The 12997-nt window shown below is 32.5% G+C and overlaps 1 protein-coding gene across 1 annotated transcript in view; it reads left to right on the top strand.

Annotated features, from left to right (window-relative positions):
* The window catches only part of LOC106458820 (NEDD8-conjugating enzyme Ubc12), a 33994-nt gene that overhangs the window by 3100 nt on the left and 17897 nt on the right, over window positions 1-12997 (top strand). Inside the window, exons 2-3 of the mRNA XM_013918368.2 lie at window positions 4900-4994; window positions 5452-5594. Of these exons, the coding sequence (XP_013773822.1) occupies window positions 4900-4994; window positions 5452-5594 (238 nt within the window). The remainder of the gene's footprint in view (window positions 1-4899; window positions 4995-5451; window positions 5595-12997) is intronic.

The raw sequence follows: 12997 nt of genomic DNA, 5'->3' as shown, positions 1-12997 counted from the left end.
CAGGAGCGACATGGTAAATTCTTTTCTTTCACACACTTATATCTTATGGATGTGGGTACATGTTGTTTAATTCTATCCTGCAGTCTTTGTGAAGTGCGACCTACGTAACGACATTCGCACTGGCACGAGAATTCATAAATATCTGGACTTTTCTATGTGGTAGGTATCGCATCTGTGTGTGTTGGAGGCAACAACTTATGTGTGGAATAAGCACAGTAAGAACACTGCAGGAAAACATTTAGTAATGTCCATTTTCAAATTTTGTTTTTTAACCTATTAACTGCTGCAGGAGCAGCTCAGTTGCCATTTTCTGACTCTCAGATAAAACTGAGTTGCCATAAATCACAATAAAATAGTAATTATCATCATTCGCATAGAGTTTTATATGTGCGACTGACGGATATTTCTGTCATTCGCAGCTGAGCCATAGAACTTCAATGACCAAAATAACTGTCATCCGTAGTTAATGGGTTAAGATCTGTGCAAGAACTCAGCTAACAGATGTTTCCATATATAAAAGCTATCTTCAAGAAAATAATTTAAGAGATCTAACCATTAAAGACAACCCTTTTACCCCAGGATGATTCTAGTAGCCCTCCTCTGAACCCTTTCCAGCCATTCAGTATACTTTCTCAGATAAGGAAACCTAAAACTTTACACAGTATTATAATGAGGCATAACTATTCACTTGTATAGATATAATCACCTCTTTTGATTTTCAGTCAGTATGTCTATTTTAGTTTTATTACTGTTAACAAAGCACTGTCTTGTGACTCGTACTGAAATCCTTTTTTGAGTCACATTGTTGAGTGAGTTCCAATATGTATTGAACATCATACAAATTGTTATAACCTGTAAGCATTACCTTTCACTCTCTATAATTTTGTACAACTTACCAGTTGATTCATGTCATTCTATACTACCTCAGTGTCCTCAGTCGCTGGGAATTTCCAAGAGTGTAATGTCATCAGTAAATTTGATTAATAATTCCATTATCAGTGTCAATAATGTAAATACGAAAAAGTAAATGTCTAAGCACTGACCCCTGAAGCTTCCAATCATCTAGATTGTAAGTAAATTTCTCTAAAACATTTATAAGATTAGTAAAGCAATAATAATAATTACAAGTTAAGACATTTAAAAATTTTGGATTAAAAAAGTAAGTAAATAGAGTTGGGTGAATAAAATCAATTATCTATGACCATTGGTTACATTGATTAGTATCACATTAAATGATAAACTAGTGTTTCTGATTCCTTCTGTTTTCTGTTATTCCAACTATCCAGTAATTGAAATCACGATTCAATCAATTAAAGTTTTGGATTTTCCAAATATCCGGTGACTTAAAGTACAATTAAATTGATTAATGTCATAAAATAATTCACTAATTGAAATTGTTGTTTCCATTTATTATTGTTTTCAATTATTCCAAGTATCCAGTAATTAAAATAATGTCATTATGTTTGTTATTAAGTGAAAAACTACATAATGAGCTATCTTTGCTATACCTACCGTGGGTATCAAATTGTAGTGTTACCAATAATCGATTAATGATCAAATGATTAATTGTTTAGCAAATTTCACTAACTGCCTAGCTTGATTACTAAATCACATTCCTGTATAATTCTATGATATTACATGTTGTATAGGTTTGAACCTAAAAAAGCTAGTTTTTGTTTATAGCCTATTGTACCCGATGTGTAAATGTATTCTTATCATTTCTAATCTCTATCCTCCAGTCACATAAGCCCCACATAGGAGGGGCATATCTAGGAATATATTTTTTCTGAGGTAAAAATTGATTTTTTTTCAAGTGAAGAAGTGCTAAAATCACTTACCAATCTTACCTATGGTTGACTTCTTAAAGAATTGAGTTATTACATACTGGTTTCCCATTTCATTTTGCTGTAATGACAGTAATTCAGATGCTGAGTTATTTACTACAAAATATTTTTTTTCTAAGGCAGTTGCCTTAGTTGTCTGTGTTAGTTATGTGCCTGCGTATGTAAACAGTTAGCAGTGTTAAACACTTGTGCCAAGTCACAGCTAGTATTTCTCTGCTTCACAGAAAACAAGGTTGAAGTGTTTACAGTTTATTTTCATGCACCAGTTTATTAGATCAGATGCTATTCTGGGAGTTAGTTGTAAATTTTTCCATTATTTTGATATCCTTTCTGTGGTATGTAAGGAAATGAAAACCACACACTACTCCAAATGAGGCTTCACCCATAGTCTTATCCAAGTCAATATATAAGTGCATCTCTCTCACTACTTTTTTCTTTAATTGAAAGTTATGAAAAAAAATTATTTTCTTTGTTCAAGTTATTGTTGAAAATTAAGTTTATTTCCTGCATTCATTTTACAATTGTATTAACAATAATTTGGAATATGACGAAAGACAATGGGAAATTATTCTTCATTGTTTAGAAATGTGAAAACTTTAATGTCTTAAAGCAGTTGTGATGTAATTGGAGCCAACATGGTTGTAAGAAAGTATGCAATAATTGTTTTTAAGGTAGATTGCTAGGATGCTTCTTATATGTAATTAATAAAAGTTGCATTCCTGAAATTTTATAAGCTATTTAGTTTCTGTTTTGTATAATAGTTGTTCAAAGTTCATGTATTTATTTTAATAGTGACCATGTTGTTTGGACATAACTTACTACCTCCCATTACTGCCAAATTTAACAAGAAAGACATACAATCATTCTTAAAATCTTTTGGTGTTGTAGTAAGTTATTTAAACAAAACCTACAGTACATTTACTCCCACAATGAAAATCATATTGTATATACATTTATGAAGAGCTTCCCATAGAGACCAAAAACTGTCTTCAAGTATATCCTTTCTATACAAAACCTTTTTTGAGTCATTTACAGTACTTATACCTGTGCTCAATGAATATTATTTATCTTTAATTTTTTTTTACTAAGAGAGGTAATATAGCTCGAAACACTTGAAACTGCAATTCCAAGCTACTCTGGATATGGAATTATACTCTGCTATACCACTACACAATGAAAACTATAACATTGTGCCAAATTTTGATGGAAAGATAGATGGTTTAAACACTTTTCTGTTATGAAAGAATAAGCAGATGTTTATTTCACTCTGTCACAACCAGGTGTGTCGGTTCTATGCACTTGTCGTATGGTTCTATTACAGTGTGAAAACATACTACTGGATGGAATAGTTTGAAACTTCAGAACTTTCTAGAGATTATCTAACTTCTAAAAATAAAATATCTTATTTCTAAATATGATATTTACAGGAGTTCTCAGCTTATATCATTGTGAATCTTTTTTTTAAAAGAAACAATTAAAATTGTTTACTTTTTTGTATATTTTAATTACTACTTTTTATCTTCCTAAGCTATTGTAAAACTTTCCTACAAAATTTTTATTTTATAAAATTGTAATTTTACTTTTTGTTTTTTTGATCCAAAAGCTCTCCATGCAGTTTCATTGAGTTTACAATTACTGGTACACAGTAAAAATAACATTTTCACCATACCAAAATTATAAGCAAACAGACCTAATTAATTGTTAATCAGAAATATATGTAATAAGTTTTTTATATTCATTTATATGTTTTTTTACATTTCCCATTCAAGCAGTTACTGGGGCCAATGAGGCATAATGCAGTGGCTGTGTTGGCAAAATGAAACTTGATACAGTTGAGTGCAAAATGATTTATCTAAGCGTACCTCATCTTGTCTCACAGATTTTTTTTTTCTATCATACTGTAAAATCATGATTGAAATTAAGTATAACATGTTAAAGCAAGCTTTTTGCAATCTTAAGAAATCAAATCAGAGTTGTGATTGTAGTAGAAGTTATTCACAAACATCTTTTCTTCTAGCAACATCTACCAAGCTAAGCTTTTATCACTTTACTCTGACCTGTACACAAATCTTGGCTGAACTGAAAATCATATTGGTTTATACAGTTTTGAAAAGAGCAGAAAGAAAGAGCTTTCATTACATGTTGAATTTACTAATCTATGACTTTTTGAAGCTAATATATAGGCAATTACATTAGACCATGACAACCAAGGTTGAGAAACAGTGATTAACTAAATATAAATTAAGGTACACTTGTATTCTAGTTGCATAGTCAAATTAGAGCAATTGTTTTCAAAATTTTCTCCTAAGTGGCTAAAACTAATTTGTTTCAGAGCATACTGAAGCCAACCATAAACCAAAATTTGCAATTTCTTTGATATTCATATGTAAGTATTAAATTAAATAAATAAAACTTTGTTGAATAAATTTCATCTCTAAATATTTTTTAAATATGTTGAAGAATGACTATAAATTTATAATCTATAATTTCTAAATTCAGTTGTGCAGTTTTTCTCTCAGGGTGAGATGCATCCATGGACATCATAGAGTTAAAATACACAGGTAATTACATCCTGGCCTAGAAATTAGATCATCATGTTTAGTAAAATATCTTAATTAGTTACTGTTATAAGTAGGGAGAAAATGTAGATTGGTATATTTAATCAAGATTATACACTAAAATAGTTATTGTTAATGTTATTACTATTGTTTATTTACATGTTACTGATATCTCAGTATATCAGTATTCAATTATTTGTTTCTGCATCTACAGGCTTTATCTGATCCACATCTCTTGATTTTTCCTTTCTTAGAGAAGTTCTTCAAGTTGAAAGTAATAGAAAATTTGCTCGGAATGACAAATATTTTGTGTGATAATTCGTCAGGATTTGGGACTACATCTAGACTTGAAGGGATTGTGAACATATTATGCACATAACCTGTATTTTTATCATTTCAGGAACCAGAAACTGAGGCATTGTTGCATATAATTATAAATTTAAATAGTATATACCTGTAGTTTAACTAATATAATGTATGAAAAATGTTCTTTCCAGATATAAATGAGCTGAACCTACCAAAAACATGCCAGATAGATTTTCCTGATCCAGATGATCTTCTTAACTTCAAGTTGATCATATCACCCGATGAGGTAAGTACATATATATTTATATATATATCTATATATATATATATATATTTGCACATAAAGATTATTTTTCTTACAAAGAAGGATCACAATAAAAAACAACAACATTTCATTGCAGTGTTGTATTTCTTTCAACTGTGAGAAAATATTTTACTTTGTGATTAATTTTTTTCCCATATAAAGGAAATTGTACTAATTAGCTACATGAAAATTATATACAAGCTATAACTACTTTGTATGTTTATACATTTTTTCCAAAACAAAATGTTTTTCAATATTTATTAATAGAAAATTTATAAACTTAAACCTAACCCCAATTTTCATTCATATACTGTTTGTTAATTAATGTGCAGTTATATGATCAAAACTACAGACTACATTAGATTGTGAATGATGAGTTTGACTTCTGTAGATTTATTTCTTCTGCTTGGACTTTATGATTTAAAAAAATAATTTTCAGGGATTTTACAGAGGAGGGCGATTTGTTTTTAGTTTTAAAGTTAGCCACAATTATCCTCATGAGCCTCCAAAAGTGAAGTGTGAAACCATGGTTTACCATCCAAATATTGATTTAGAAGGAAATGTCTGTTTGAACATCCTAAGGTAAGAATTTGTACGAAAAATAGTTCTTTTTTTATGTTCTCAGCTTAAAAGTATGAAAACAAAATGCAAAAATTTCATATCCTTGAAAAGTTTTTGACTTAATCATACATATATATTGGAAGATTATCCAAAAAAAGGGGCAACATTTCTGTTTGTAAGTACTCATTCTATTACATATTTCTACATAAAATACAAAAAATCCATACTTTTCTATAACTTTTGTTCTTTAAAGCTAGAAGTCTGTTTTCCAGTCAAGTAAATTTCTATTAAAATGAGATTTTTTTACAACACAATTTTAGTACTATATATAAATGAGTTTTCATGTGTAACAAAAAAGGTGAGTTGGTGACGGGCTTTTTAACCTATTAATGTTACCCTTTGCCTACTATAAACAAAACCCCACTAACTCATTTTGACTGTTCATAGATATGTACTGATTCAAAAATATTTAAATGATTTTGAAATAACAGCCCACATCCAAAAATAGAGAACAGTTTGTTGAGTTGATAAGTCATCCAAAGAATTACCACAATTTTATTAAATAATTTGGCTTCAAAAGTTTAAACCTGTTACTCCTAATACTTCATTTCCATTTTCATCTCTCAAGTCGACTTACAAGGACATCATCCAAGTGCATAATTCCAAACAGTTGAATGAAGACTATATTTACACTGTGTAATTCATTGTCTTTCAGTTAATTATCATTTTCTTGAAGCTTGTCTCTGCACTTTTTTTTCTAACAACATTGCATACACAATTCTAGATGATGCCTCACTAATGTTTGATACAAGTTTACAATAACTTTTCTATTTTTGAATTAAAGATTTATCTAAACAGGACCCCCAGATTCCAATAATTTCTTAGCTACAACTAAGGGTTTTATCAATAACCTCAAAAAAATTACTTTCTGTTTTTACAACACTGACATTCTTCATAGGCAGGAAATACATCACTACATTTATTGCACATAAATCCTTTGTAAATTTCTAAACCTGAAATAATCACAATTGTGAGAAACAGTTTATCCTTAAAAACATATAGGCACATGTTTTTAAAATTTGTGCTATGTACTACATGTAATTACTTCTACTGTTCAAGTACGTTACCAATCTTATTTGTACACTAATGAAAAGGAATCAATTAGGTAGCATTTCCAAATTTTTAACAGATTACTAAATCCTGCTCTAGCTTTTCTACACTCCTGCAAAAAAAAAAAGAACTGCAAATGTTTAATCCTCTCCTGGTTCGTTTAATATATATATTTTTATAATAGGTATTATCCAGTTAGCTATTCTTTATATCTTCCAGGAGATTAACACTCATCTTATAATAAAGGAACAAATATTGCAAATGAGATATCTTGAAGATCTTGTAAGCTAATGAATTTTTCTTGGTTTTCATTAAACTCATAATTGTTGTAGATACATTAAGTTCATATAATCATAACAGCAGAATAACTACTTATGAAATTCTGAGAATAATAATAACGGAATTATTCTTTAGGTAGATGGGTAGTAATGGTGTCTTGCCCTTACTTTAGTGCTCTTATTCCTAAGTTATTATGAAAGGCAGTTACTGTCTAAATGTCTAGGTGAATTCAAGCCTTTTCATTATACGTTATATGTTATATTTATAACACTTTTGTCTAGTTTAATAACCATGATAAAGCAATACCTTAATAATCAATATCAAAGTATGAAATTTACTGTTGAATTGGAAAATAAACTTAAATTTTCTTTTATAGATACCTTTCTTGAACAAAATTCATCTGGTTTTCATGTCAGTTGCTTTCATATTTAGACTTTTGTGGGTTTTTATGACAATTTTGAAAGTTTTATACCTGAATATTTTATTTGTAGTAATCTTTCCTTTTTCAAACATTATTTACTTAATATTAAATGTGTTGCAAAAAATGGGTTTCCACTTAACCCTTTAACATTGGGCAAGGTTAAGGTATGCATGTCACAACCTTTTACAAAGTTACATTCATAATTAGTTATATAACTTTATTATCAATGCATGTTAATAAGTTTGGCATTAAAATGTAGTTTATAACTCAAATTTGTAATATGAATATTATATAAAGTTTAATTTCTTTATTTCAAAAGTAAATATTTAAATACATTTTCAATCTTCTCTATCTCATGACAGTTCTTTACTCCAAATTGCCCATTTTAGATTTTCTTTTTAGCCCTCTATGATCATCTGAATTTGGTACAAATTACATGCTCCTATCACATCTTGTCTTTTAAATAATGTCTGTAATTCTTAACAATATTTGCTAGTGGATGTTTTATAACCAATAGGAAGAGAAGTTTTTTATTCACTAAATTTGTTTTGAGCCTATCTCATTCTGACAACAGGTTTTAATCAATTTGGCCTTTTTTTCTTTGTTTGCTATTGTATTGTTCACATCGAACATCTGATGGAATTTATTTAACCCACTTATAGCATAATTAAAATTTTGTGTTCTTAATTGAATATTTAAAATGAATACAAATTATTTTATATATTACTACCATTGTTACAAAAAAGTAGTTTTAAGTTTTATAAGAAAACTTAAATGTAAAAATTAAGTAAACAAAGTACTCATAAAGTGGACATCATTAGAATATATCATGTGTAATTAATTGTCTGTTACAATATGTAGTCATTTTATAATACAGAAAGGTTAATTTAGATGTATTTCTTATTATTCAATTTTTTACTTTACCCTTCATTGCTGATTTTATTGCAACTTGCATTTTGAGATTATCATTTGTTTAAATTTATTATATTAGTATATATATCAACTTATTGCAGTAACAGTGATTTTTGCAATAGAACATTTATCAATAATTTTGGATGTTTTAAGAAAAAATAATTTCTTGTTTACTTTTAGGCCATTTAGTAAATGTAGAACATATCAGAACTGAAATTCAATTTTATACATATCATATGTTGGTATAAGATTTACAGGAAAATGTTAACCAAGAAAATACTTTCAAATTGTTTTAGGAGTGTGTTTCCCATACATTTAATAATGTTAAAAAAAAATAGCATTCCTCAGACCACATAATGTGTTATGTTAAAAATATGGAAAATCACAAATAAAACACTCACTTTTGTGCTTATTTGTCATAAGCTTTTCACACCACACCTACTGTGAACCAACTCACTTTCAATTAAATAATGTCACCAAACACTTTTAATAACTAATAGGATGGACTGGTATGAACAATTTTCAGAGTTAAAACTTGCAAAAGAATGTTTAAATTGCAAGTTACTTATCCAGTTGAATTACTCATTATATTTCTATATTGGTTATAGCAAATGTGAAATGTGCAAATAAAATCAAAGGAGAGACAGTTTTATTGAAAGACAAGCTTATTAATATTATTTACATTCATGAATGACATGGTATAAAATCCATAGTTATATCTAACCTGTAGGTTTTTTTTTTTTGCTTTTTAAGTGCTGTATAAGGCAAAAGTGGTTATAATTTCATTGTAGAGGTCATTAGTTAGACCATATTAACTAAGTCTTGGACTCCTTACCGTAGGATGGACATTGAATTGTTGGAAAGGGTTCAAAGTAGGGCTACTAGGGTGATACTTGGTATAGAAAGGTTGTCATACAAAAACCTGTTAAGATTTCTGGAACTTATTTCTCTTCTAAAAAAAAACTAGAGTTAGAGGGGATTAACTTTATCTCCAAGTTCCAAAAATGTACTGATAACAAAATATATTACTAATCTTCTGTCTTGATCATTACATGTTTAGTGTGCACTCAACTTGATGAATAAGTTTTAAGTAACCATGTATTTTGTCATTGTATCTAAATCATGAAAGATAACTTTGATATGTATTTCATGCCAAAATAGGTATGGTGTAATTAAAGTAACCTGAATTGAAAAGAAGGTAATAAATATGTGTATGTATAAAAATTAAATGCTTTATTTTTTCACTGTAATAATTTCTAACAGTTTTGTATAAAGCTTTAATTCTATTACTTTTCCATTTGTCTAACATTTTATATTATTGTAGCAGGTTTTATTCTTTGGTAGGTTCTTTTTTCTTTTGGAGTATTTGATAAAAAGAATAATACAAAGGGTAGTACACTTAATGATAATGAAAGTGTTTTATTTCTTTGACTTCCAGGTCTGTAATGTAGCTTAACTAATACTTGCTGATATCCATAAGTACACAATAGATACTAATACATCAGTTTCATTTACTTGCTAACTTTTGTATGTACAGCACTCTCATCTCTCTTGTACTTTGTTTCAAACGTACACTCAAAATATAGAATATAAAATATAGAACACTGAAATAACTTACTATTTTGATGACAATTACAGACAAACTAATTATCAAACTCCTACCTCAGTAATTAACCGACTTCACTCTGCTCATTAATCTCATAGTTAATCAATGCACCATAGCATAACTCACTTTTTTATGTGGCTTTTATTTTTTACTACGCTTTCAAGAAGATTCTGGTATTAAGCCATGCATATCACAATATGTCCAACCTCCCTCTGGCCAAAAACAATGTGAACATGTAAATTCCGATAAGGTACACCCCTATATTCACAAGATTAGCGTTACTCATTTTGTGCTGCCCTCTATATGCAAACATTTTTCAGAAATGCATGCCACAAGCCTTCATCCTCCCTCTGTTGGAATCCAAAGTTCCAACACGTCTCTCATTCATATCATCATACGTCACCCCTCTACCAATAGGAGAACACTACTATCATGTGATGCATGTGACTCCCTCTACACGGCACTACCAAACTATCACTTCGAAGTTTGGTAGAAGACACAAGCACTGGAAGATTGTGGGAAGGAAGGGCACGGGCAACCCATTGGGGGATATATCGCCACTCATTTGCCGGGAGATTGAGCGGTATATGAGCCAACCTCTCTTGCCTACTTCTGCCTCACTTCATCCTGAGCCTTTCGGGCTGGGCCAGGCAGTAGATGATTTTGATCATTTGTTCCCCATCTGGAGTTTGCCGCACCTTCCCATTCACCTGTATTCTATGACCATAGACTTCCCTCTTACATGAAACTTCCCAATCCTATTTAGTCTTTCCCCTGTCCCCCGATATTAGGATTCATGTAGATCGATTTGTCAATCAACAGGAGAAGAGCATTAGTATGCCTCGTCCCCCACAGACATCAGATCAATTTGCCCTTGCTTATTGTTGGGCGAACTTTCCTTTTTTTGACCAACAGTTGTTGGGGTTAGTTCTACCTGTTTGAGGGGCAAACCCATATTACCCTGTAAAACTTACCCAAGCCCAATTTTCTCACCTTCGTCTCACCTTAACGACCCTGTTGAGGTACCTTTCTTCCCTTCACCTTCTGTCAGAAGCTTTTCACAGGAACCCTGAGGAGGTTTTCTGCTGAAATCGTCTTCATCCTTACTTCTACATTGCTCTCGCACTTCAAACATGGTTTGTTTGTTGTTTGGACCTCTTGGTCCGAGATGCAGTTTGGTGCGGACCCATCTCCAGTCTCCTTATCTGAGGGACCTCCGTATGGCTTGGTTCCTGAGTCTTTGGAGTCACGGGTAGCCTTGGCCTATCTTCATTCTACCCTTACTAACTTGGTAACTCATTTGTTGCAGTCGAGGCCAAGTACGACACCGATTCTCATCCCTCGACCTTCCCAACCCCTTCCTGTCCCACCCTTCTGTGCTGCCATGGTTCGATGATTTACTTGGTGACACACGATATGCCAACAGCAGTACCAGTGACTATGTGGTCTGTTTGGGCCCAGTAGGGGCTTGTCTATTGAATTTTGTTCATCTGTGGAGATCTTTTCTCGCTGATGTCTGGGTTCACAAGGTGCTCTTGGTGGGATTCATTATCCCCTTTCTCTCCCTTCTTCCATTATCTAGTGTTCCCTTCCCTTCTCCTCGGGATCTCTCGACACGCCAGTGTCTATCAGAGGTGGTTCAGGACCTCATTGCACAACAGGCTATTGAACCACTTCACCAGGGGTTTTACTCCCACCTGTTTGTGGTTCCCAAGAAGACCAGGGACTGGTGTCCTATCATCGATTTATCTCATCTCAATCAGTATGTTCACATTCCTCTCTTTACCATGGAGACATACCTTTCTCTTTGGTAGGCATTTTCTCCAGGTCTTTGGATGACCAAGATGTATATTTCCAGTGCTTACTTACACATTCCTGTGGTGAAACGTTCCCATCTATATCTTTGGTTTGTCCATTGAAGGGTTGTGTGCCAGTTTCTTGCAAAACCCTTCAGCCAAGCCTCAGCACCATACATATTTTGTTGTGTGGTTTGCTCCTTTGCTTGACTTATTCATGTCATGGGGTTGCACTTCCATGTTTATTTGGACGACTGGCTTCTTGCTCCATTCTATGGACCGAATCATTCAGAAAGCCCTGTCTGTTCCCTCATGAAGTTCTATTACTTTTCGGGATGTGGTCCTCCATGACCCCTCTCATACCCCTGGGCAGGGCCCATATGTGATTTCTTCAATGGGTCATTATGATCATTGGATCCTAACCTGGGATCCCTTGGATACTTATATATCCCCTCCCTCATCCCTTGGAGACTATCTCTATTGATGGTTGAACAGAGCCCACATGTTGGCAGGGGTCCCACTTCCTCCTCCATGGCCTAATTTACATCTGTTCATGGATGCTTCTATTCAGGGCTGGGGTGCCTGGGTGGATCACCAAGAGGTTTCAGGTTATTGACCTGTGGATAAAAGTTGTTTTTTCAAACTCCTGGCTGTTCATTGGGCTTTGGATGAAGTTCTTTCTCTTGTCAGCCGCTGGCTGGTTCTGATCCATTCCAACAATTCTACCATGGTGGCTTATATCAATCAAAAAGGTGACACCAGTTCCAGATCCCTATGTTTTTGCACTATGGATCTTGTTTTTTTGGGCCCACAAACATCCTGCTGTTTTTCAGTGACTCTGTCTCTATTTGGATACACCACATATTGATGCCTTTGCCACTGCTCTCAATCACAAATTAACTTGGTTTTGGTCTCCAGTCCTCCATCCTCAAGTCTTGGTTGTCAATGCCTTAAGGCAGGATTGGTCTCATTTGTTCCGTTATGTTTACCCTTATGTTTTGAATCAAACACACTCCTCCATGGACCATCTGATTCGACTTGAAATGTCGATCAGGGAAGCCTTTCTCAAGAGAGAACACCTTGTTTCTGGGTTCTTCGATCTCGAGAAGGCTTATGACAACACATGGAGGTATGGAATTTTGCAGGACCTCCACTCCTATGGGTTGCGTGGCCATCTACCCATTTTTATTCAAAACTTTTTACTGAACAGTCGATTCCAAGTCCGCGTGGGTTCAATTCTTTCCCATTCCTTTCTACAGGAACTTGGAGTCCCTTAGCGCTGTGTCTTGTTACACTTTTC

Source organism: Limulus polyphemus, unplaced genomic scaffold, assembly GCF_000517525.1.
Source record: "Limulus polyphemus unplaced genomic scaffold, Limulus_polyphemus-2.1.2 Scaffold519, whole genome shotgun sequence".
Lineage (NCBI taxonomy): Eukaryota > Metazoa > Arthropoda > Merostomata > Xiphosura > Limulidae > Limulus > Limulus polyphemus.
Note: the sequence above shows the minus strand (reverse complement) of the source record. Positions and strands in the feature narration are given on the sequence as shown.